General features: G+C 44.5%; 4 protein-coding genes across 7 annotated transcripts; 3 read left to right on the forward strand and 1 right to left on the reverse strand.

Annotated features, from left to right (window-relative positions):
* Positions 1 to 20: 20 nt before the first annotated feature.
* Positions 21 to 7876, forward strand: crata (carnitine O-acetyltransferase a). Its single transcript, XM_063889762.1, has 14 exons — positions 21 to 257; positions 2049 to 2339; positions 2436 to 2554; positions 2707 to 2760; positions 3153 to 3318; positions 3442 to 3613; positions 3697 to 3875; positions 4081 to 4181; positions 4550 to 4669; positions 4772 to 4894; positions 5430 to 5565; positions 5666 to 5728; positions 6111 to 6248; positions 6325 to 7876. The coding sequence occupies exons 1-14, from the start codon at positions 231 to 233 to the stop codon at positions 6538 to 6540; spliced, it is 1905 nt and encodes a 634-aa protein (XP_063745832.1). The 5' UTR covers positions 21 to 230; the 3' UTR covers positions 6541 to 7876.
* Positions 7877 to 8525: 649 nt separating this feature from the next.
* On the forward strand, positions 8526 to 12693 carry LOC134868863 (proteasome subunit beta type-7-like). Its single transcript, XM_063890209.1, is given in 8 exon segments — positions 8526 to 8708; positions 8895 to 8923; positions 8926 to 8987; positions 9456 to 9553; positions 9898 to 10038; positions 10195 to 10310; positions 10411 to 11173; positions 12482 to 12693. Coding segments are annotated over 7 exon segments (618 nt in total). The 5' UTR covers positions 8526 to 8643; the 3' UTR covers positions 10518 to 11173; positions 12482 to 12693.
* Positions 12694 to 13022: 329 nt separating this feature from the next.
* LOC134868864 (histone H3-like centromeric protein A) lies at positions 13023 to 17343 on the forward strand. 2 transcript variants are annotated; one of them, XM_063890212.1, is made up of 6 exons: positions 13023 to 13150; positions 13411 to 13435; positions 13696 to 13858; positions 14053 to 14174; positions 14485 to 14559; positions 17057 to 17343. In XM_063890212.1, exons 3-6 carry the CDS (start codon positions 13747 to 13749, stop codon positions 17183 to 17185), a joined length of 438 nt encoding a protein of 145 aa, XP_063746282.1. In that variant the 5' UTR covers positions 13023 to 13150; positions 13411 to 13435; positions 13696 to 13746; the 3' UTR covers positions 17186 to 17343. The 2 variants fall into 2 exon arrangements, with proteins under 2 accessions (XP_063746282.1, XP_063746280.1); XM_063890210.1 differs by lacking the exon at positions 13411 to 13435.
* Positions 17344 to 17821: 478 nt separating this feature from the next.
* Positions 17822 to 25213, reverse strand: hmgcs1 (3-hydroxy-3-methylglutaryl-CoA synthase 1 (soluble)). Of its 3 annotated transcripts, none has more exons than XM_063889941.1 (10): positions 25101 to 25213; positions 23334 to 23782; positions 23010 to 23135; positions 22548 to 22712; positions 21235 to 21403; positions 20924 to 21094; positions 20584 to 20690; positions 20376 to 20501; positions 19994 to 20151; positions 17822 to 19766 (listed from the first exon to the last, which is right to left on the reverse strand). In XM_063889941.1, the coding sequence occupies exons 2-10, from the start codon at positions 23779 to 23781 to the stop codon at positions 19689 to 19691; spliced, it is 1548 nt and encodes a 515-aa protein (XP_063746011.1). In that variant the 5' UTR covers position 23782; positions 25101 to 25213; the 3' UTR covers positions 17822 to 19688. The 3 variants fall into 3 exon arrangements, with proteins under 3 accessions (XP_063746011.1, XP_063746012.1, XP_063746013.1); XM_063889942.1 differs by lacking the exon at positions 25101 to 25213 and adding an exon at positions 24309 to 24560; XM_063889943.1 differs by lacking the exon at positions 25101 to 25213 and adding an exon at positions 24314 to 24555.
* Positions 25214 to 25654: the final 441 nt, after the last annotated feature.

Raw genomic sequence — 25654 nt, forward strand, 5'->3', positions numbered from 1 at the left:
AGTCACACACAGAGCCTCTATGGCAGTGGTATTCCAGAGGCATTCCCAGCAGGGTGACTCTCATGCACTGTGCTGACAGCTGACTTGTGTAGTGGGGAAGTCATTATTGTTTCCAGCCAGTCTGCAGTGGCTCTCACTTCACAAACACAACAGTGAAATAAAGAGCATTTTCTTAAAGCTAATCCTGCTGGACTTTGGGCACTGCCTGTGGGCGTTTCTTTGAATGCACTATGTGGGGCATTTGCTGCAGAACTATGGTAAGTAAGGCAATTTTCGCAGAGTATGTTTATTGACACTGGTTTAAAGCCAACATGAGCCTGAGATACTAATATTGCTCATTATTGAAGTAAAGAAACTTGATGTGTTATGCTAATTCGCTAACGCTGAATAACGGTAGACGGTAACATGAATGTGTGCTAGCTGTTAGCAGGTACCATGCTAGCTGTTAGCAGGTACCATGAATGTGTGCTAGCTGTTAGCAGATAACATGAATGTGTTTAAGCAGGTAACATGAATGTGTTTAAGCAGGTAACATGAATGTGTTTAAGCAGGTAACATGAATGTGTGTAAGCAGGTAACATGAATGTGTGTAAGCAGGTAACATGAATGTGTGTAAGCAGGTAACATGAACGTTTGCTAGCTGTTAGCATTGGACGCTAGTTAACCTTTAGCTAAGCTAAATGGGTGAAAGGTGAAATATGTTTAGTTAAGATACAATATAGCGTCAGCCAAAAGACTCCAAAGCACAAGTGTGACTGAAAGTACCTTATTCACTTTTACTTGGTCCAACATTGAATCTACGTATAGAGGATTAAATACAGAAATGTAGTTAGGGGAAGAAGATAACATAAAGTTAGGTCATCATCACACTTGTGTTGCTATTCCGCAAACAGACTGGAATAACATGTCTGAAGAGCACTGAAGTAACTTAAAATTATTCAGATTTGCCAGTCCACAGGATAACCGAAATGTAATCTTAATATTTTGTTGATTTTACCAATGTTATAGTGCTTACTGCTCTTGTTTACATAGTGTTCTGTTATCAGGTTGAAAATAAGCACAGGATGCCCCCTACCGGTACCTCGTTGTAACTGCCACCAATAACTATACTCTTATCGGAGGATGAAACCCTCTTTATTAGTCACATACATACACACAGCGAAATTGGTCCTCTGCATTTAACCCATCCTAGTACTAGGAGCAGTGGGCAGCTAACGTGCAGCGCCCGGGTAGCAATGGGGAGGGGGGATTGGAGGTGTCCGGTGCCTTGCTGAAGGGCACCACAGCAGGGCCTAGGAGGTGAACTGGGACCTCTCCAAGTAGCAGTCCACTTTCCATATTTCAAGTCTGTTTGGGGACTTGAACCAGCGACCCTACAATTCCCAGTCCAAGCCCCTACTGACTGAGCCACTTAGATATGGTCACAATTTATCACATATTTTATTTATTATTCATTCAAGTATTGTACTTATCTACCTTCTTGGCATATTTGTACTCTACTCCCTACTTACTCACAGTTATGTTGTACATGTAAAGGAACACATGGTATTATGCAGTACAACTAATCTACAGTGTTTCCTAGTATCTAAATTGGTCTAACATTGACGAACAATACATGCTCTTACATGTGTAAATACCAGGATCACACAATAACCAAATTAATATAACACTGTGAATACATCCATTCTGCAAACGAGTACTTTTACTTTAGATATTTGAAGTACTTTTAACTGAAAGTACTTATTATATTATTCTGAAACGGGTCATTGTGCAGAATGAGTACTTTAACTTAATGCTTTTGTACTTTTACCTTTTGAAATGAGGACTTTTACTTATTAAAGGACTCATTTAAGACCATAGTATTTGTACTTTTACTAAAGTAAAGGATCTTCTTCCAACAGTGCATTTTTATAAAACAACTGAGCAATATTTATTTTAAAAGTCAAGTAAGTTAACTCAGCATATTTTAGTCATGTTGGTTTATTTAGCATTATTAAAATTAACCACACACGCGTATTAAACGTACCCTCCTTTGTCTTCCTGTGAAGGTGGGGATGGCGAAACCCTGTGGCCTAATGAAGCCCTGTCACCTGGTGAAGCCGGTGTCGGTGACCCGGGTGTCCGGCAGATACCTGACCCACCAGAAGGGATTGCCCACTCTGCCCGTGCCCCCCCTGCAGCAGACCTGTGAGCGCTACATCAGTGCTCTGGAGCCCGTCGTGGAGGCGGACGAGCTGAAGCACACCAAGGAGCTGGTGGACGCCTTTCAGAGAGCAGGAGGGGTGGGAGAGAGACTTCAGAAGAGTCTGGAGAAGAGAGCACAGAACACGGAGAACTGGGTGAGACCTGTGCAGGAATATGATCTGCGACGCGTTGCCCTGATACGACCTGTATTATTGATCTGTGATTGATTCTGTTTGTCTCTGTCTTTGTAGTTGTCAGAGTGGTGGGTGCAGATTGCTTATCTCGATTACCGGTTGCCTGTGGTGGTGCATTCAAGTCCCGGGTTGGTCTTGCCCCGCATGAACTTCAGAGACAAACAGGGACAAATAAGGTATCACATGTCCGCTCAGCTTTCATTAAGACCTGATCAGATTTAATGCATACTGATAGTTTAACCATAATCACAAATGGTCATTTTATAATCACTTCTGAACTTTTGTTTTCATAGCATCTCTAAATCTGGATCATGTCCTCTCTGTTTAGGTTTGCTGCCAAACTGATAGCAGGTGTTTTGGACTTCAAGACAATGATTGACAAGTGAGTACCGTGCATATAATATTCTCCTTGTTGACATCCAGGTGGTCCACAGTATGACAATGCAGCTTATTACATTAACATTTATCCCAAATAATCGCTGAGCCAGCTGATTTGTGCTCTGTTGTTCTGGAATATGATTACTTATCAACAGCCCAGCGTTGTAGTTTTGTGTAGAATCTATTCATAACCACATTTGGGATAATACCTTTTTGTCACATGAATAAATAGTGTTTACTTGTCTGACAGTTTATAGATTATTTATCTTCATAGTCAACTGTATGTATACCATTTCTCTGATGCCAGTTTATTTCTATTTCTTCTTTTATTTCAATTTTTTTCTTATCTTATAAATAGTAGTAACTAATCAACTCAGTCTTGCATATTTCTTGCAGTGAGACCCTGCCAGTTGAGTATATGGGAGCGAAGCCCCTATGTATGAATCAGTACTACAAAGTGCTGTCGTCCTGCCGTATCCCCGGCCTGAAGAGCGACTCGGTGGTGAACCACGCCAAGAGCTCCAGGCCCCCGACACACATCACTGTAGTGCACAACTTTCAGGTGAGTGGAGCACTGCTGGAAGATGCACCTTTTTGTACCAGGCCCTGAATCACAAGGCAAATTAGAAAGGCTCTTTGAGAGGCCTGACTGAGCCTCCCCTGTCTCTCCTCCACCTGGACTCAGTTCTTTTACCTGGAGGTGTACAACAGCGACGGGACTCCACTGACAGCCGATCAGCTGTGTGTTCAGCTGGAGAGGATCTGCCGCTCCTCACAGACAGCCATGGAGCCCGTCGGCATCCTCACCACCCAGCACCGGAACTCCTGGGGCAAGGCCTACGTCACCCTCATCAAGGGTGAGATAAAACACCCCTGATCTCAGCGAGGTAAAGTCTTCTCCGATAGCGGAAAATCACTCTCATGCGTGCTTATGTTCTAGATAAGACCAACAAGAAATCGGTGTCGGCCATCCAGAGGAGCATCTTCATTCTGTGTTTGGACGGAGCGATGCCTCAGGTGTCCGACGAGACGTACCGCAGCTCGGCCGCCGTCCAGATGCTGCATGGAGGAGGCAGCCAGTGGAACAGTGGCAACCGCTGGTTCGACAAGACGCTTCAGGTGACACACAAGTTCAGTCTTTGACCTGCAGTTCAGTTGCAAAGTTTCCCTTCTTGATTTCGACCGGAAGGACTTGACTGGCTCTAACAGATTTAATTTAGCTGTAAAAGATGTGATAAGCTAAGGTGATTGAATGATGATGCCAATGTTTCACACGTTCTTACTCTGTGTTCTGTCCTCAAAAAGTGTCTGCTCTTTCTCTCAGTTTATTATTGGAGAAGACGGGACATGTGGGGCGAACTATGAGCATGCCCCAGCTGAGGGCCCCCCTATAGTGGCCCTGATCGACCATGTTGTGGAATACACGTAAGTAGATCGTTTGGGTTTGGATTTGTTCTTGTTGTAGCAAGTTAAGCCACAAGACAGAGCGCAGGAAAGGGAGGGAAATGGTTGCTTGCTTTCCCCCTTCTGTCCACTCTCCACTGATTGTCTGATACTATATGAACAACCCTACCTACCCTATGAAATATACGGAGTGGGAGTGCATTACCTCCTTTCCTTTTGATGGTAAAGGAGGTAATAAAGGAAGCATTGAAGATCCTTTTCTTCTTGAGAATTTAAATAGCTGACACTTTAAGTATTTCCGAGTCATGTCACTTCGTTAGGAACGTCAGTTTGCAGAAATAACTATCTGATTGCAACCCTAACGTCATCGTTTGTGTTGATGCAAACAGGAGGAAGCCAGACATGGTGCGGACTCCTATGGTGCCTTTGCCCATGCCCCAAAAACTGCACTTCAACATCACACCAGAGACCAAGAAGGACATCGAGGAGGCCAAGCACGCCATGGACATGTGAGGGATTAACTTATCAACACACTCTGTGGCATTATATCAAGTGCATATATGTTTACGTTGTGTTATGATGGTTATGAGAGGCTCATTTCTCCCCCACAGGCTGGCCCAGGAGCTGGACACCAAGGTCATTGTGTTTGACCACTTTGGTAAAAATATCCCAAAGAGCCACAAGATGAGCCCCGATGCGTTCATACAGGTGGCGCTTCAGCTGGCCTACTACAGGTGAGAGGCTGGGCAGGTGCATTGTTTTTAAAGATGCCTTTAACTCTCAGCTAACCAGAGAGCTTCATGCAGGCTGCAATAGGGATGTGTGTGGTCCGGATTATGGTCCTTATGTTTGACTTCTGACTCGATAAAGTCTCGGTAAAAGTAGGACTTCTAAGGTGTTTGAAAGTATTGAACAAAGCCTTTATATCTGCAGCCACTCGCATAAAATACCCGACTCAGACTAAGATGATGGTCGATCTTAACTGTGGGTTATCTAGGAACCAAACATGGAAGAAGAATATCTGCAATGTGATATTTCTGTTGTCCTTCATGAAAAAATGTCGACAGGTCCTTTATTGTGTCCAGTGTTTCATGCTTCAATAGGTTAAACATATGAGCTATTTTCCCCACAGCTCTGTAGAAGTCTAATGTATGCTATATAGGAACTTAAATTAAAAAGAGATAAAGGCTAATGCTCCCCTGCTTCTGTCAGAGCATGACCTCCACCAGTCCGTTTTCCCACAGCCTGTCTCTGGTCTCGTCTCTGCAGGATGAACCGGCGCTGCTGTGCCACGTACGAGAGTGCCTCCCTGCGTATGTTCAGATTCGGCCGCACAGATACCATCAGGTCTGCGTCGAGCGCCTCCGCTGCCTTCGTCAGAGCCTTCGATGACCTCAGCAAACAGGTGTGAAGAGACGGGACACACCGCGTTCTTCTACAGAACAATTCTGTGTGGTATATCAGTTTGAGTTGTAATGCTTCTCTCCCTTTCCTGTTGTCACCAGAACACAGAGAAGGTAGATCTAATGGAGAAGGCTGTTCATGCTCACAGGGCGTATACTAACATGGTGAGTGTCCCCAGCACCAGGACGAGCAACGTCAACATCTAGTAATACATCTTAGTCAACAAATATACGTGAATGTATCTAAGAAGCACTGAGTGAGGATCATGTTCTTCCTTTGTGACATGTTCCTTCATTACCATGAACACACACACACACTAGTTTATTTAGACTCAACCCACTAAACACACTCCTTCTGTCTAAATACTCACCTAAGCACCACCAGATCCCCCAAAACACACATACTATTCCGTCTTGTTTGAGGCCCTGCTTAGTCAAATACAGCTTTATTGAATGTGTTCTTCCAGCTCAAGGAATATATAGACTACAGCATGTGTAATTTAATAAGTAGTAAACATCTGTTGACTAACATGATTCTCCCCCTCAGGCGATCAGTGGCCAGGCGATAGACCGACACCTCCTGGGCCTTAAGATGATCGCTCTGGAGGAGAAAGTCTCCATTCCTGACATCTACACGGACCCCGCCTACGCCAAAGCCTTAGAGTACAAGCTCTCTACAAGTCAGGTATGAGCCGGCGCTGTGTATAGAACCACATTAGACAAAGCTATCGGTCTTCTGACCCCTACATTCTCATCCCAAGGTCCCGTCCAAGACCGACTGCGTGATGTGCTTCGGCCCGGTCGTACCCAACGGATACGGTGTGTGCTACAACCCCATGGACGACCACATCAACTTTGCTGTGTCGTCCTTCAACAGCTGTACAGAAACAAACGCTGCACATCTGGCCCGGGCCGTGGAGGCTGCCCTGCAGGACATGAGGACACTGCTGGAACAAACCCCACGAGCCAAACTGTGAAGGCTGGTCTTCCTTAAGAGGAGGAGCCTCACTCCGTGTGTGTGTGATGGACTGAACCCCCTGCTGCTGCAGGACTGCCAAGCTGCAGCATTCTCCTGATTAGATTATCTTGATGCACTTTAAATAATGTGTGCTTTGCAATGACTGCTGTTCCTCCGGTGCACAATTCATAGAGACGGACAATCGTTTTACAGCCCGTTCTGTTTCAATCGTGATTCACACAAATGATCTGTTGGATGGATATTTTGAAATCTCTGTGCCTTAATCTTACACTGTTTGATAACTCAGAGCCACTATGCAGCTGTGGCTTACTCTAACTCTCTACGTCTAAGCATTTTCTAAAGGTCATAGCATCTTCACTCTAATAATAATCATGTATTGTATCATCACCCATTCAGCAAGTGTTTCAGTTACCATGAACATGTCTCTACTGAGCACTGACACTCTGATCCTGCAGTTCATTAATCCATGCTTTTAATTTAAAGATTGTACTAATCTGTGTCCTCTGATTTCCACATGCATATTTACATGTTCTACCACATGACAGCCAGTCGGTACATCTGCAGTAATGTCTTCTACAGTGTCCTCCTTATGCCAGGAGGGACACACTGCAGAATCTATTCAGAAAACTGGGTTTATTTATGTTTATTTGATGCAAAATGACCTTGTTTTGTGATCCACATATTGTTTCCTGACACGGTTTTTAACCCTCCCGTCGTGTTCGGGTCGGATTTACTTCTTTCATCAATCATAAATATTGTGTTTTACATCTGATTGCTTCAAGGCCTCCACAGTAGGCATTTGAACAATTACTAATCCCCACTTTCACTGAGTTTTGAGTGGTTTTAATCCACTTTGTAACACCAAAAATGACCACCACAGGTAATTAATGCCTGTTCATCTGTCAGATAGTTCACACCTACAGACCTACAGCCATGTTCATTTGCAACACATGTTCAGTGTCTCTGTTCTGTGTATTTTCACTGCAGTTATTCATGTTTACCAGTAGTCTGAATCCTTGTTTACACCTGAATAAAATGTGGTGATGATGAGGTAAAACAGACCAGAGAAATTTGAGCGGGAACCCCAAAGTAAGGGAGGAGAAACGAACACGACAGGAGGGTTTACCTGTGTGTGAACTTCAATGAGACCTCTCTATCTGTGTTGGCCAGTCAGCATTTCATCGTGATTGTTGTGTGAGATATTCAGCATTCAGTAGAACTAATGGAATTATTCTATGCAGGAATTAAGCTAATCATACTGGGAGGAGAGTCTAGCTGGACAAAATATTCTGAATCATGTGTTTGATTAAATTAAATGCATTATTTTCAAAGTCCTTCTTTGTTTTCTCCTTACAGAAGCATTTTGTCCAAGTTTTATGTTCAGCACGATCCTAAAACACACCTCTGATACCAGCATGAACCAAGAATAGTGAGTCAATCCACTCATTTGTTATTTTAGTTCCACTTAACTAAAAACAAGGAGTAAAAGTGGAAGTAGATTACTCCAGGTCACATTTCAGGCCTCCAGGAACCATGTTTGATCCCTTATTGTTCCTCCTTGACAGTTTTTAATGTGACACTATGCTGTGGGTAATGTGTAATACACTGCAAGAAATATCAGTACATATTTTAAGCAGTTGTATCCTCTCATGAGTTTCTTAATCATTTGTATTCCTTAAAGTCAGTGACACAAAGGCTATGCTTTCAGAAAATAGTGTACACACACCTAGAGTAAATTCATAAACGTTGCTGAAGTTCAGACTGAGTTATTACAGGTAGAGTCGGAGATCCATCCTTTCTTACTTAAAGACAGGTTTGATCCAGGAGGAGAAGATAAAATGAACTAGGAGAAAAGAGTGTCCACAAACAACATCTCTGTTAGTCTTGATTAAAAACAAATCCAATTTCAAACTCAATTTGAGACCAAATGTGTGCTGAGTGCTGATATTTCTTACAGTGTGGAGCAGGAAGGCTTGGCTTGCCTTAAAGAAGTGAAAGTAAAAGTAAAAACCTGAGAAGTGCTGACACTCCGCTTGGCTTTTGAGGGCTTACGTCGAACGTTTGTTGTAACTCCAGTTCAGGATCCAGCCTCTCTGTGAACATGCTGCACACTGTGAAGCACTGCGAGCTGCAGTCCGGGGGATTCTGCTTCGAGAACAGCCGCAGGTAAACCAGCCAGCTCTGGCCCTGTGTTTACTGTCACTGCTAAAATGGTGGAGGGAATAAAGAAGGACTCAAATCTGACATCTGGCACACAGCTCTGTCTGTATCCTCTCTATACCTCTATTACTGGTACACTGAAGTTCTGGAGACAGGTGTTGATAGGAGTCTGTCTCATTCATCTTTTCCCAGGAATGCAGTTCTGGAGTCCAGCTTGTCAGAATCGGCTACAAAGCTCCAGGGGCCAGAAAGACGGGGACCACCATAGCTGGGATCGTTTACAAGGTGAGGGTCTGCCTTCAGTGTGGACTACATTCAGATGTTATTGGAAATATGCCCTTTGCTTTACGTATCAGTTACACTGTGAAAAATGCTGCTCCAAAGACAAAAATCTGCCAATAGAACAAATGAATTGGCTGGGAAATCTTATTTAGAACTATATTTAGCAGGATCAGGACATTTTGTGTTACATAATAAGCCAGAAATGCTCCAAAGTTTTCAGTTAGTTGGTGATTTTATAACAAAAATGTAAAAGGAAAATGTGATTCATTCATTCTTTAAGATGTAGTGTCTAAAAACAAGGCCCTATATCTCACTGCAGTGTTACTTCTTAAGTTATTAGGCCTCATATCAAGTGACAAATGTATATATACAAATATACTTGGCAAGATTTCAAATGTTTGTAGTGTACCCAATACCATTTTAAGGATGAGCCAGGTGTGCTGAGCCTCTCTCCTCCTGTCTGTCTGTCAGGATGGAGTGATCCTGGGAGCTGACACCCGGGCTACAGACGACATGGTGGTGGCCGACAAGAACTGCATGAAGATCCACTACATCGCTCCCAACATCTAGTGAGTAGAGAGCCATCACACAGGCTTTCCCCTCACTCGTATGTCCAGCATTTCTGTCTTTACAGCATCTCACAGTGTTACTCCAGGTGTCAATGTGGATTGACATCATGCTTTGTTGTTGTTCTAATTGAACAGGCTCGTCCTCGGCTTTTGTTTAAGAATCCCTGAGAAAGACTCTTCCTCTAAGTGAATTTAAGTCATGTTAATTGTATAAAAGGAGGTGGTGACCTGTGCAAGGTTCAACCATATATGAAGGGAATAACTGACATGGCAGAGCTGGTTTCTGAAGAGGTTTGCAGCAGTAGAAATGAGCACTTTACGAAGCTTTCCCCTGTGTCCTGCAGCTGCTGCGGGGCCGGCGTGGCTGCAGACGCTGAGATCACCACGCAGATCATGGCGTCCAATGTGGAACTGCACATGCTCAACACCGGGCGACCTGCACTCGTCACCATGGTCACCCGGCAGCTGAAACAGATGCTGTTCAGGTGAGCAGACAGAGTTACGTATTTGTAATCTCACTTTGAAATACCCTTAGTGTCTCTTTCCCCTTTAGTTTCTAACTGTATTATATCCATGCATGTGCAGGCAGACATGTTCCCCCCATGACAGCGTGCAGTAGTGATGTCTGGTTGTTTCCTCAGGTACCAGGGTCACATCGGTTCATCCCTGATTGTTGGAGGAGTGGATGTGACTGGAGCTCAGCTGTACAGTGTTTACCCTCACGGCTCCTACGACAAACTGCCTTTCCTCACCATGGGTAAGAGCTGACCGTACCGTAGACCTCTGTGTGTGTGCCGAACAGGCCGGACTGGAAGGTGAAAAACTAAACAGGATCTAATGTCGGATTGTGTTTTCAGGATCTGGAGCTGCAGCTGCTGTCTCTGTGTTTGAGGACAGGTTCAAACCAAACATGGAGGTGAGGCTGACTATAACCAATGTGATGTTTGTTGTGCATTGCAGATGATCTCCTCATGCAGATGTATGGGAAGATGTGTTTTGTATAAACATCTCCCAACAAGAAGACAAGATATTAAAAAACCCAAGAGAACGAGTTAAATCATCTGGGTGGAGAACTATCACAAAAATCCCTTTACACATGGACGCAGGAAAATGAGCCTGCTCTTTATTATATTAGCTTCTTATTATCAGACATAAACCATCCCTGCTAACATGTATGCCATTTCCCTGTGACGATCCATCAGCTAAAATATCTAGTTTCCTCTGAGATCCAACTCAAAATAAGATGTTTCCAAGAGGCGTTAACGTAAAAAGATAGAAGCATTGTCTGGAAACAGGACCCTATACCTCACTGCTCTGTTACTTATTAAGTTATTCGGTCTTATATGAAGTGTAAAGACATATTCTGACTAGATGTTAGACAAAGAAACTTGGAAAGATTACAAGTTTTTACAGTACCTACTAAATCCTATCTAAATACCTTCTACTCTCTTCCTCCTTTTCCCGTTCAGCTGAGGAGGCGAAGCAGCTCGTACGAGACGCCATCGCTGCCGGGATCTTCTGTGACCTGGGATCAGGCAGCAACGTGGACCTGTGTGTCATCACCGCGGCCGGAGTGGAGATCCTGAGAGGATACGACAGGCCCGCCACGAAGGGCAAACGGTGAGCCGAGTACAAATACTGAAGTACTGTACACCTGGAGTAAATCCAGCAGCTACCCTGCAGTATACAAGACCATTCAAACTAGCTGCACCTTTACCAGCTCTGAGAACACTTTAATGATCAATCATTATAAAACATATCAGAGATATTATTCTGAAATGGACCAATCAGACAATGACTACTTTTACTGTCACTACTTTAAGTACATTTAGAGGAGAGTACTTTCTACTTTCACTGGAGGAACATTTAGAATACTTTCACTGTGACAGAGTATTCCTACACTCTGGTACTTCTACTTTACTCAAGAACAAGACCTGAGTACTTCTACTTTACTCAAGTACAAGATCTGAGTACTTCTACTTTACTCAAGTACAAGACCTGAGTACTTCTACTTTACTCAAGTACAAGACCTGAGTACTTCTACTTTACTCAAGTACAAGATCTGAGTACTTCTACTTTACTCAAGTACAAGATCAGAGTACTTCTACTTTACTCAAGTACAAGACCTGAGTACTTCTACTTTACTCAAGTACAAGACCTGAGTACTTTCTACTTTCACTGGAGGAACATTTAGAATACTTTCACTGTGACAGAGTATTCCTACACTCTGGTACTTCTACTTTACTCAAGTACAAGACCTGAGTACTTCTACTTTACTCAAGTACAAGATCTGAGTACTTCTACTTTACTCAAGTACAAGACCTGAGTACTTCTACTTTACTCAAGTACAAGACCTGAGTACTTCTACTTTACTCAAGTACAAGACCTGAGTACTTCTACTTTACTCAAGTACAAGATCTGAGTACTTCTACTTTACTCAAGTACAAGATCTGAGTACTTCTACTTTACTCAAGTACAAGATCTGAGTACTTCCGCTTTACTCAAGTACAAGAACTGAGTACTTCTACTTTACTCAAGTACAAGACCTGAGTACTTCTACTTTACTCAAGTACAAGACCTGAGTACTTCTACTTTACTCAAGTACAAGATCTGAGTACTTCGCTTTACTCAAGTACAAGACCTGAGTACTTCTACTTTACTCAGTACAAGATCTGAGTACTTCTACTTTACTCAAGTACAAGACTTGAGTACTTGTACTTTACTCAAGTACAAGATCTGAGTACTTCTACTTTACTCAAGTACAAGACCTGAGTACTTCTACTTTACTCAAGTACAAGATCTGAGTACTTCTACTTTACTCAAGTACAAGATCTGAGTACTTGTACTTTACTCAACTACAAGAAGTATTGACTTTACAGAGATCTCTAAGCGACACATAATAAGCCTGTTTCTCCTTGTCTTTTTCAGAGAGGGACAGTACAGGTATAAGCCCGGCACCACGGCGGTCCTGACCAAAACTGTGACCCCGATCCCTCTGGTCAAGGTCGACGAGTCTGTTCAGATTATGGACACTGAATAAAATGCACTAAATGTCTTCTCTTGGACCAAAATATGTTATATTATGTAGCCAGTAATACATCAATGTACTAAATACAAAATAAAATGATGTGGTCAATGGATTTTGAATGTGTGTTAAGTATCTCTAAATAACCATTGTATGGAGTAGTTTTGCAATACATTATTGTGTGTTAAATAAGCAAGAAGAAAGACTAGGTTAACTTCAGTTTGTATTTGAAGTCTACCTGCCTCGTGGACCCGAATTACTTATTAAAAGACTTGTTATGGTCTTTACCGCTGGTGTTGCTTCAAAGTGCGCCTAATACATCCATGGCTTCAGCCCGGTGTTTACAAGCAACGTTACCGAACCACACTGTCGCTTTTATTCCCGCCCATTTAGAAAGTGTCGTTGTAACTTACCAAGTGCTCCCAAATACGTAACCCCGCCCCCACTTGTTTAAAGCTGATTGGTTGAACCGGTGGAAAGGCGTCGTTTGAATTGTCAGCTCGATGTTGATGTGCTGAATGTTCGGTCAGAGCGTTTTACTAAACACTGAGTTCGTGGAAATTGTTGAACGGGTAAGTTTACAGTTACTTTATTGGTTAACAAACTATATCTTAAAGTTCATCAAAGAGGTGTGCACGTAAATAAAATTGTAGACTTGCATGCATTTGTCCCCAAACAGCGATTTAAAGCGGCTGTTAGTTACAGTGTTCTTGTGCTAGTTTTGAGCTACTTGGTTAGCTCTACACTAAGGGAGGAACATACATGTTTTCTAACACGTCGTGTGGTTTCCTTATCCAAAAATGTTTGCTGTGTTTTATCGTCTCTGCAACAGGAGTGTCCATTCAGAAGAACATCACGTGAGCAAAATCAATCAAACGGGGCTAAATTATTCTTGATACTTGAATATGCTTTACAGCTTACATCTGAGCTCTCCATCGGGTTTCATTTATTGTGTTTGCAGCTCAGCCCTTAAAACAGAAGCCTCAGATTGCTGATGATAAGGGGAAATATGAAGGGTCTATTTCAAAGTTGTAGTGTAAATAAGTTACTGGGATGCATAAAGACCTGAAGGGTTGCTTTCTGATTAATTAAACATAATGTCCTCAATGTTTTACAGTCAGACTTTGCTGCAGTCTTTCTTCTGCTCCTGGACTGTGTGTTGGAGACGATGCGTCACGACACTTCTGCCAGCCGCCGGAAGGGCGCAACACCCCGCCGTCGCTCCCAACAGCCGGCCCCTGGTTCAACTCCCGGGTCCCCAAGAACGAGTGGGCCGTTAGGTGAAGTTGGGTTATCCTTAGACTAATGATTAAGATCCTGTCAGTGCTTTTATCAAAACTGATGCAAGATAAAGAAACGGGGCAGGTTAGCTAAACTAGCATTTGAAAGCATGCTCCAGAAGCTCTTTTATCCAAGCTGTAGGAAGGTTTCCTGGTGTCCTCATTACTATAAACACTCTGCATCTGTTTTCCAGAGAGGCCCCAAAAGGCTCTGAAGAAAAGAAGGTTTCGACCGGGGACCCGCGCTTTGATGGAGATCCGCAAGTACCAGAAGAGCACCGACCTCCTGCTCAGGAAGGCCCCCTTCTCTCGCCTGGTGAGTGGAACAGCTGCGAACCACGAGCAGACTGTCATATCTGTCTCTGTATTCAAGAGAAGATGGTGTGGGGAACGGCTCTCCTTAGAAATTCTAAACAAATCCACAACAAACACGACCAATGTCCTCTGGGTTTGGGGCTCCTCATCCTGGCTAAATGTATCCTTCTCCTTAGTGCAGTTTAATATCAGCCGATAAGGATTGCAGAAGGGGCTTAGGGTTGCTTTGTACAATGTGTAAACTGCATGGAGCTGAAATGCTTGCCGTGACCTCCTGTGACCTGAGCCTAAATCTCGGTTCCTTGTTTCAGGTTCGTGAGGTGTGCCAGAGCTACGCCGGTGACTATATGCGGTGGCAGGTCTACGCTCTGATGGCTCTGCAGGAGGTAAGACGTCTCCTCCACCTCCAAGGCACACACTCTGAGCCAGGGGTGCCCAACCTTTTTGAACCAAGATCTACTTTTAAAGTTGATGGTGTCGAGGTCTATCGAAAGCCATAGCGTAGCCACAATTAATTGTGCACCTATATAATAACACAATTTCTGACACAAAGATCAAGTTTTATCAATAATGATACATTTATTGAAGTAAATGTACGTCGTGCAAAGAATAAGCACAAGTAGGCCTAGGACTGGCCCGAAACAACGCGACAACATACAACCCAATTAATACAATGCCTAATTTAAGTTGGAAAAGTGGTTCTCTACCTTAGTGGGACTTCTGGCACTGAGAGGAGGAAGCTAGTCTCTCATAGTCCGGACAGTAGGAGCTGAGTGCCAGCTGTAAGCAGGCCGCAAGGTGGTCATCAGTCCTGGTGGATCTGTATTTTGACTTAATGATGTCATGTGAAGGCAGACTCACACAAATATGTTGATCCAAAAAGTGCAGTCAACTTCTTTGCAGTTTGTCTGAGGTTGGGGTACTTCTCTTTCTGCATTCGATTCCAGAATTGGACGTTTGTGTCAGGTGTAGCTTTTGATTTGAGCTCAATGTCATTATTTAGTGTGAGGATCTCATTCTCAATAGCACCGCTATCCAGGTTGAAGAGTGATGGACGTTATACAATCCACATCTATATTCTCCCCAAATGGAAAACTGACAACAGGCTCAATGGATGCAAAGTCAGTAAAGCGCCTGTCGAATTCTGACGAGACGCTTTGCACTTGATCATCATAACGTGCACTCTCGAGCTCCGCACAGTCTTTGCCCTGACGCTTAAGTTCTGTGTCCATGTGTGGAGAGTTCTGCAGATCACACTGTTGCATCCTGCTCGATAGCAGCTGTAACCTTGCTTTTAAAGGTGTTCACGGAGCGGATCATGTTGATGATGTGTTTGTTCTTACCCTGCAGCTCCAGATTCAAGTGATTGAGCTTGTCAGTCAGATCAGTAAGAAAGGCTGAATCCAAGAGCCACTGACTGTCTTCTAGCTGTATATATTCAGCATGGTTTGAACGTTTCAGAAATTCTTTAATTTCGGGCAACAATTTAGAAAAGCGTTCCACCTTACGTCTGTGTGCAGCAGCAGATCTGTGTGTTCTGCACCGGTCTCCTCCAGTTGCGCACGGAATAATCGCCTCTGCAGACTCCTGGCCCGAACAGAACAGGCCATCTTGTTAGCCACATCCATCACGTCTTTCATATCTAAAATCTTCCCGCACAACCCTTGCTGGTGAATTATACAATGGTAATTCAGGAAATCCGGGAAAGATTCAGACTGTTTGCACAATCCAATGAACCCAGCAGTACGTCCAATCATCGGTTGTAATGGAGACGAGTTTGAAGAGGGGCAACTTGCTCTTACTAATGAATTCCATTAAAAACCTGAAAAATATCTGTGCCTCTTGTGTGCCCTTTCAGAGGCAAAATGGTCCGCAGCTCTTCTTTTACACTCATATTGTCGAAAACCATTCTAATGAACACACACAGCATCAGTGGATTCATCGACTTGCAGAGAAAAACACTCATGTGTCAATATCATTCCTCAATTGCTGTTCAACATCCTCCGCCATTCCCTCGCATCGGCGTGTAACAGAATGTCTTGATAGCTGCACATCCTGAATAGCAAACACAATCTCCTTTCGATTTTAAAAAGCGCATCTGCGGCTTCCATGAACGCTTCTTTCACAATCTCACCATCCTTGAAAGATTTCTCTCCTTTTGCAAGAACACGACAGACACGATAAGAAGCTGTGGTTGCAGCCTTACTCGTGGCATTGGGCCTGGTAAAAATTGACTGTTGTGCTGCTAGCTGACTTTTCAATTCCTTGACTTTTCGGGCGCGCAGTGGAGATTTAGCTGGGAAGTTTGTATCATAGCTCTTGTGGACCGTCTTGAATAGCCGCTTCAAATTCCCTTTCTGTGGTAAAGCCACATTTGATTGCAGATAAGACAAAAATAATCCTCCTCCCACAAAGAATGATAATGATAAGTTTGAGATTGTTTAGCTTCTGCCGCCATGGTAGTATCCACTCGCTCTAGTCAAGCTTCTCGCGCCCTTCCGAGTCCTTAGTTAGAACCTAGTAACCATGCGTGCGCAGATAGAAAGAAGCGCGTGAGATTCTTTGATTATGCCTGATCTACCTTACTACAGCTGTACACATCTACACACTGCTTCACGCGATCAGCAGTTCATTGTGCCTATTTAAGAGGTTGGAAGTTTTAATGTAGGCCTATTGTACACAACAGAAGCAGGATAGCTGATCGACTGGTTGGGCACCCCTGCTCTGAGCAGTGTGCCTCGTTGAAGCACTGTTAGCTAAACCTGGTGCATGAAATGTGCTTTGTAGATAACGCTTGTTGTTGTTGTTGTTGATAGTAATAAACCAACACGGTTGTTTCTTTTAAATAACAGCAGCTGCTTCTCTCCCCCCTCGTCCTCCCAGGCTGCAGAGGCGTTTCTCATCTTGTTGTTCTCGGACGCCAACCTGTGTGCCATCCACGCCAAGCGGGTCACCCTGTTCCCCCGAGACCTGCAGCTGGCTCGGAGGATCCGCGGTGTGGACACCATGTGAGGACCAGGACGCACATATTTGCAATCTGTTGTCACTTCTGAAGCCTTTTACTCGTTTTAAACCGTAGACCTGTCCTGTGTTTTGAAAGGTTGTGTACATATTGTTCGTTATTCATCGTATTTGTTAATAAACTTAATAAAGTTTTTTTATATTACAAACCTGCTGTCTTACTCTGCCTCCACGCAGTCTCACTTCATGGAGTGGGTCATCACTTCTGTGGCTGATTAGCTTTGAAGCTCACTCGGTGTTTAATGGGTGACGAGGAACAATTCTGCTAAACACAGCATGTTTCCTCTCGTTTCCTCTGAAATCTTCTCCATTTTCTTGTTATGAGGGAGGGGGGGGGGGGGGGTTCTGCAAAGCCTTAAAGTATAGGAACTTGTTTTATTGCCTTGCATTGTAAAGGTAACAGAGGCACAGACCGGATGAAAACTTGGGTTATATTGCGATGGCCCCAGAGCCGTGTGTGTGTGTGTGTGTTGCAAGTCTTTGGAGGGGGGGTGGAGCTGATGAGGCCAATCAGCCTAACTGGGGACACCTGGCCAGTGCCCCAAGACCTACTTAAGCCCAGCTGCCCGGCCTCTCACTCCCCTGGATCCCCATAGCTCTGAAAAATACAGCCAAACACACACCACGCATGTTCTGTCCATTTATTCTGCATATCTACACATTGAGACAAACCGTCTGGATAAAATGACTCTGTTTATCTACACAGCGTATAACATTCTTAGTGTGCACTGTACATTTACATTAGTAAAGGTCATGTGACCTTGAGGCGGGCCCTACATGCCCCACAGACAAAATGTTCCAGTCAGACCAAGAAAACTCAGGTGATGCCGCTGTACATTAAAAATAAGATCTGTACACTATGAGGAGAAGTGTGGTCTCACGGTCCAGTCGTATTGAAAAGGCTTCTCCAGAACCTCCACGTTAACCGTCTGAGTGCTGGAGCCGGTCCAACATCAGCAGGAACGACTGGGAGCTTTTAAGGCTGATGTTTTCCTTTTGGTTTCTTCTTGCAGTCGTCAAGTTATTGTCGACGACGAAGAAAAGCAACAATGACATTTAAAAAAAAACCCAAAACAGAACAAACATTTGCTGTCTTCAGATAGGAAGCGGACCTCTCTAACAGCCCTTTGACTTTAAGGCTTCAGAATGAGCGGCTGTGACGTCAGCCAATGAAAACTGGACTCTACCACACATCCGTAGCAACTATAGCTGAAGTCCCAACACACACGAGTCTTGCATAACAGATACAGCCTTCAGTCTGGAATGGTCTGCACTCATTGATAGCATTAGCACAGCAGCAGCCACACTGAGCCTGGTGGAGGTAGTGATTATTGCAGGGCTCTATAGACTGGTAGTGTGAGCAGTGTAAACCTCAGCTGGGCAGACTTCTCCAACGTGAGGATGAGTGAATATGAGTTGCATCTTCCTGACTGAGTTTCAAACGTGTCCCGGCATGGTTTGGAAAAGTCTAAACCCACTGACTTCCTAATCTAACGTACGAGTCATTCATTTTCCCGTCAGAGGTTGAATGTGTGTGTTGGTGAGAGGGACACTACATGTGGGGTTTCTAAGTGATCTGGAAAACAATTGACAATCTTTTTCAACCTAATTATTAATTGAGTCCCCAAAAACATGTCCAATAAAATCCAGAATTGCACATTTTTCCTTCCATTATGAGATTTTTCACCAAAATAGTTTTAGCTCGTAGATTATTTTCTAATCTAAAAAATATATAACTTTAGAGATATTTAGAATACACTGTATATATGTTTCTGGTATATAGAGTTTTAAAAAATAGGCTGTCACATTATTCACAGGGACGTACATGTATCGTGTAGGCCCTCTGCTAAAAAACAACGAGTGAAATTATTATTCCTATTTCAAACCTTTTCTGATCATGGATGGTGGAATTAAAATGGGCTGCGGCTCCTCAGATCCATGGTTTAGACATTTCATGGCAATTAAAGGCAAATAAAAAACCTAAAATCCTTTAAGCGTCTGTGTGGGACGGGGGACGTCTTCTGTCTCCCAGCATTCAAGGCGTGCAGCAGCAGTTTGAGTACGTCTGTTCCCGATGTTTGGTCACATGACACGCTCCACTTCCATTCATAAAAAAAACTGAGGTATTGAACAGAAGCAGCGGAGAGGCTGCAGACTAACACATCGTCTTCCCTTTGATCTTTTAATCATGTCCATTTTCCTCTTCCTGTCTCTGGCTGCCAGCCGCCAGCAGGAAGTGTGACCGTTCCCATGGAGATCAGCATGCACACATCTGTGCACTGAAATAAAGGATCGCTAGAAGAAATGATTGTTGTTTCCCAGTGTGGAGGTGTGGACAGCTGAGGGGGGGGGGGGGGTCCACAGCTTCCACTATGACTAAGTTGACTCTGGTCTCCTGCTAGACTCCTGACCTCTAGAGTCGTCTTGTTCTGTCCACACTGTTGGAGCTCCTCTCAGGTGGGGGGTGGGGGGTGGGGCGGGGGGAGGGAGGCTTTCAGTTGCTGACAGCAGCCTCAGGGCTGGTCGGGGCTGCTGGGATGCGAGGCATCTTCTTGGCTGGACTGGGGATGTGCTGGTGGAGGAAAACAGGGAGGTTAATGAACAAATTAAAGAGTCCTTATTCTGCTTTATGGGGGTTTCCCTTTCCTGTAGTGTGTCCTGTAGGTGTTAGTGCATGTGAATGGTCTACAAAGGCTAATATTCCCTCCACTGGGAGTTTCTATCACAGTAATAATTCATAGAGCCTCAAAAAGCAGCTATGAATGATCCGGATGTACTTTAGATATCATGGATAGATACCTCGGTGGCGGTGCCGGAGCGGACCACCTCTGGCTCAGCGGGCAGCTCTCTGCTCAGGGGGCTGCGGGCGTACTCCCTGCGGTGCTTCTCATCCACCCGGGTCAGGTACCAGGTCCCCGGGAACAGATCGTCGACAGAGCTGCGGGGGACATAGCTGGCTGCGTGGACGGAGGGAGGAAGAGGAGGGGAGTGAGAAATGCAGGATCGAAAATACCAAATGATGCATTTACACTTCCTAACATTATAGCCTATAGCTACATCCGTTAGCATCTCACAGCAACACGATGTTATTATTTCACTGCACAGTATTTCATTTACATTCTGCTCTCGCACATCTCTATTTACATGCATATACGCTGCAGCAGGGACAGTGAGGTCATACCTAAGTGATGCGTCTCCTGTCTCAGCTTCATGTTGTCGGAGAAGACGGCCGGAGAAACCTTCTTCCTGGAGTCCAGGCGGACCTTCAGGTCGCTCAGGCTGGACACCAGTTTGTCCAGAGCAGATCCTGCAACAGAGTCAACCTTCAGTTAGTTTCACAGTTTTATCAGGACTCTACTTCCTCTACCTCCAAAGCAGCGGCACCTCACCTGGTGTGTGGTCCTGTGTGACTCTGAGGGAGTACAGAGTGGCAGCGAATCCTGAGCCGTAGGAGAAGAGGCCCACCCTCTGTCCGGCTATCTGTGAGGAGGTGTGTCTGCAGCAGAGGAAACAGATTCTACTTACACACCACTTCTTCATCTGGCTCATTCAGCCAGGAGCTTTGAGTCGTTTACAGTCTAAAAGGGTTCTGTCTGCAGAGACACTGAACAACTGAAGTGAAGATGCGTTCACTTTAAGAGGAAGAAGCACCAGGTTGGACTCTGGAGGACTTCCTGCCCCCTCTGCAGCGAGTGTTCAGACAGACAGGAGCGTGACTCTGAGACTTACGTGGCGATGAGGGATGCCAGGCAGCCGTAGACGGAGGGGGTGTACATGTTTCCGTTCTGGTTGGAGACGAGCAGGGAGGGCTTGGTCTTCTTCTCAAACAGATCCATGCTGGCCTTCATGAAAGCCTTCTCCACGTCCCGGTCGAAGTACGTCTCTTCTGGCTTCACATCTCTGGGATTCAAAAACACACACATGATGAGCAAAGGGTTTCCTCGTGGAGCCATAAAATAGAGCGGGACTGGAGCATGGAAATGATGATGATGTGGAAATCCTTTATTCTTCACTTAAAGCGGACTTTATTGCGAGTGTACCTGAAGGCGTCGAGGCCTGTGAAGGGGCCCGTCTCCGTGTTGGGGTTGGGGTGGCTTAGGAAGTCGTTGAGCATCAGCCTCGCCAGAGACTTCTGCACCAGCTTGCAGTACGGAGAGTGGAAGACCAGGAAGCCGAAGTCGTCCAGACTGAAGCGCTCCTCCGAGCCGTCTGTGAGGAAGAGGAACCAGGATCAACACCGAGAACACACTGCTTCAAAAGGATCTCAGGAATTCACTACACACAGTTTGACTTCGCTGGCACAGAGCAGAGATAGATCAGAGTCATAATTAGGTGATGTAAAGCTTCTTCAACACTGTGAGGTGTTTTTGGTATTTCTATAGATACAACTCACTTGTAATAACTGAAAAAGCTCCAAAAGAGATCCAGAAGACATACCCTTACATAGTCCTTGTAATACGAGTAGCAATATTGGAACACATAACAAGGAAATGGTTAAAAGAGGATAACGTCTAGACTGGGTTAAAATATATCCATGAGAACTAACTCCTGACTAAATGTGAATTTGTCTGTACAGTGGAACTGAAATAAAAAGTGCTTTATGTGCACAGACCACAAGTCCGGGTTCTCCTCTTTGCACACCGCTCTAGGCACCTAACATCAGCTGAGCTCATTTAAAGGTCAGGAACACACCTCATGCTAACGAGCTGATGTGCAAACACAGCCCATCATATGAAGCCTGGAGAGTGGAGCTCTGATGTAGTACTTCTCATTTCTGCTTCATAATTAGCCTCACAGTCTCACATATTGTAAATGTGGAACCATGAGGTTAAAGGCTCATCTCTTTAAACACTTTATGGTCAGTGAACTGAGGTAAACTTCTTAGCGCAGCGAGCCGGTGAAGTCCTAAACCTCTTAACTAATCAGCTGTGAGAGAGCAAAGAGGGACTCGGACTATCAGAGCAAACAGGAGGAGGAGAAGAAGAAGCAACACACAACTGGAATATTACGACTCTTACCCGTGCAGATAGTTTAAAGCGTAGGGTACTAAACAGACTATAATGCAAACTGCTGTGAGATCATGTTAACGTGACAGTGTGTTTTCTCCCTGGATTCTTTCATTCGCAGCTAGACACACATAAACTCTGCATGGCTGACATTAGCATCAGCCCAGCCCACATACGATTCACAACTTCTGCTTTTTTGTAAACTAAATAAGACCGACCTGAATATCCATGCAGTAGAATGAATTTCAACAACATCCACATCTGTCCTGTCAGGTACACAAAGAAGCCTTCACTTTTTAATGTGGGAGGCTCAGTCTAAACTGATCACAGAGTCAGCTTTAACCCACCTCTCTGCCACTGCGCGTGGATCTTGTTGCGGTACACAGAGTAGCAGCGGTCCAACGCACTCAGGTAGCACTCGATTGACAGCTTGCCATCCACCACAGGATACTCGGACAACATGTCGGGCTTGTAGAAGTCGTACGCATGCTGCATGTGGGTTCCTCGCAGACCTGCAGGAAGACACAGCAGATCCATTTAGCTTCTTCTATAAGTACTACTCTGCATGTATGACTTCCTGCTGACGTTTCAAAACACATCTGTCTATAATTAATTAAAAGAATAAGAAGTAACAAAGATCCTGAAAGAAGCCTCAATGCAACAGCAGAGCAGATCTGATCAGCTGAGTGAGCACTTCAGTAGGTAAACAGTGGGATGATGGGATCAGCTGATTGACAGTGGGGTCTTATCAATCAGTCAATGATTGAAGAGCTGCCTGATCATCGAGCACAACAAACATAATCACTGACCTCGTTCAAAGGCCAGAGGAGCGTTGGGCCCCACCAGCATGGCCACCGCACCAGCCCCTCCTGTAGGCCGCGCACTTCCTGTGGCGTAAACAGCAATGTCCCCCGCTACCACCAGAGCATAACGGCCTGCAGGGGGGAGACACAAGGACACAGGTTACAGAAGGAATACACAAGGATCAAATAAAGTCTTCAACAAAAAGTAAAGCGAGGCTGATTAGAGACAGGCAATAACTACTCCTGAGTAATACTACACTTCCATAAGAGAAGAAAACAACAATATTAAAATGAAAACACGCCCAAATGTTCACCATCCTGTTCACTCACCATCCCAGGAGCTAGACTCCACCCAGTTGACAGCATTGAAGAGTGCTGCTGTGCCGCCGTAGCAGGCGTTTGTGGTGTCAATGCCCTCGACATCTGTATTGCCAGAGTCCTCAAACAGCTGCATGAGGACCGTCTTGACGGACTTGGACTTGTCTATGATGGTCTCGGTGCCGACCTCCAGTCGACCCACGCTGTCGTAGGACAGGCTGTTCCTTTCCATCAGCCTCTGCACCACCGTCAGGCACAGAGAGTTGATGTCCTCGCAGTCCGAGCAGAAGCCCATACGGTCCTGGCCCAGCCCCACGGTGTATTTCCCAGCTGACACCCCGTCCAGCTGCTCCAGCTCCGTCTGGTCCACGTACTGCGACGGGAAGTACAGTTCCAACGCAATGATGCCCACGTCTTTGGGCCATGGTCCCAGGCAACTGATAGGGGCTGATCCTGGCATCCTGGAGGGTGGAGAAGAGGTTTAGCTTTTATTTTAATGTGATCAATATGTGTGTTGTACAGTAGGTGTGTCGTGAATGGATGAATAAACAGGGTGCTGGTCACTTGGAGCACAAGCCCTCAGAATAAACTGGAAAAGGAGAGCTCCATCAGGCAAATTAGGTTTCAAACCACGTCAGACCTCTGGTAATATTAGACATCATCTGTGTGTCACTGTAAGAGGTATAAAGCTATGTTTCAGCTGATGTAAGAGGAGCCCTCTGGCAAGGTTACTGAGATCACTGACCAACGAGCAGGTTAGCTAACGTCGAGACACTACTGTCAGTATGTACGGAGCTTGAGATTCTATCATCCGTCTGCTTGGTGTTTAAAACCTAACCACACTAACGACACACCGGTTGCACACCCCCCTAGCTAAGCTTACCAAACCATACACAGATATGTGCTAATACTAGCTTCTTCAAAATGCACAAGCAGGACTTTTCCCTAGCCAGGTTTGACCATTTTGCTAGTAAAAATGTGACGTACCTTACCGGCTAGATACAAATGCTTGTGTTTGGCGATCACGTTATGGAGGAAACTGGGTGAAAGGGCAGCAGGATTTCCTGGAATTTAAGTCCGAAATCTGTCAACCCTAGTCACACTGAAGGGTCGATGGTGAGAAGTTTGTCTAACCTTAGGGTTTCAGTGCTTAAAAATAAATATAAAGTAGATTAAAAAACATATATTCAGGACACCGAATTAGCTATGTCATGATAAAAACATCCCGCACTAGACAGTTAGATTGCAACCCGGACGAAATAGCTGACGGACCCACTTCCTGTCCAACGGCTAGAATTGACACTTTAGGAACATATTTCATCCACTAATTTCTCAACATTTCCTCATTGTGTTACGCTTTTCTTAATGGAATTATACAACACTTTTTTAAAATTATGCATAGTAAAAAAGCCTAACAATTTAACACATTCTTAAACACTTAAATTCCTGAATGAAAACTGATGTTTATGTACTGGAATAATAGTTCAGTAAAGTTTTGAGGAAAAAACGTACACACAACAGTTTAATTAAGCCTTAACTAACCTGTGTTTGATCATATTTGTAATAGAGATATTTCTATCAATTCCGAGAAGTGCAACCCTGACTCATCATGTACGAATCTATCAAAATCCCACCAATAACCAGCCGGGAGTTATATTCTCTAGAACTATCCTGAAGAATTAACAGCCATAAAAAACGAGAGGAACCCAAAAACACAGCCATGTTTTTGCGTGCTGCCTTTGGTATTAAATACATGAAGTTCAAAGTGAAGCTTCTCACCTGTGTGTGAAGTTAACTCCAGAGGGGGTAATACCTAACACTCGGTGTGTTACTTCCCAGTGTTTGACAGGCCGGCAGCGAACAGTATTTATATGAAGCCACCGCGAGCGGAACAGCCTACCTTGGCTGTCTGGCCAATCACAGCTCACAAACAGCATGCGGCGCTACCTAGTCCCGTACATTTCCGGCCAATCCGCGAGTGGGAAACACAACCACGCGCCAGAGCCGTATCTGCTGTCCAATGGGGTAAGTTGTACGATGTCTGGTGAGAAAAGGTAGCCAATCAGAGTGCGAGAGTCTTTCCTGGCGCGGTAGACACAGCACCGGGCAACGGAGCATTGTGTCCATGGCAACAGTCAACCATTCACACATTCAGCGGGCACTCCTGCTCCCTTTAACACGTTTCATTTGACATTAAATGACAACATTTTTAATTTAATAATACAGGGAGAACATGTCTTTGTTTTTCTGAGAGGAATAATTATTTATTGTAATTAATTTATTGTTATTATCGTATCTTTTTAACCTCCTTAAACTGTTCAAATGTTATATTA

This window comes from Eleginops maclovinus, chromosome 8 (genome assembly GCF_036324505.1).
Source record: "Eleginops maclovinus isolate JMC-PN-2008 ecotype Puerto Natales chromosome 8, JC_Emac_rtc_rv5, whole genome shotgun sequence".
Taxonomy (NCBI): Eukaryota; Metazoa; Chordata; class Actinopteri; order Perciformes; family Eleginopidae; genus Eleginops; species Eleginops maclovinus.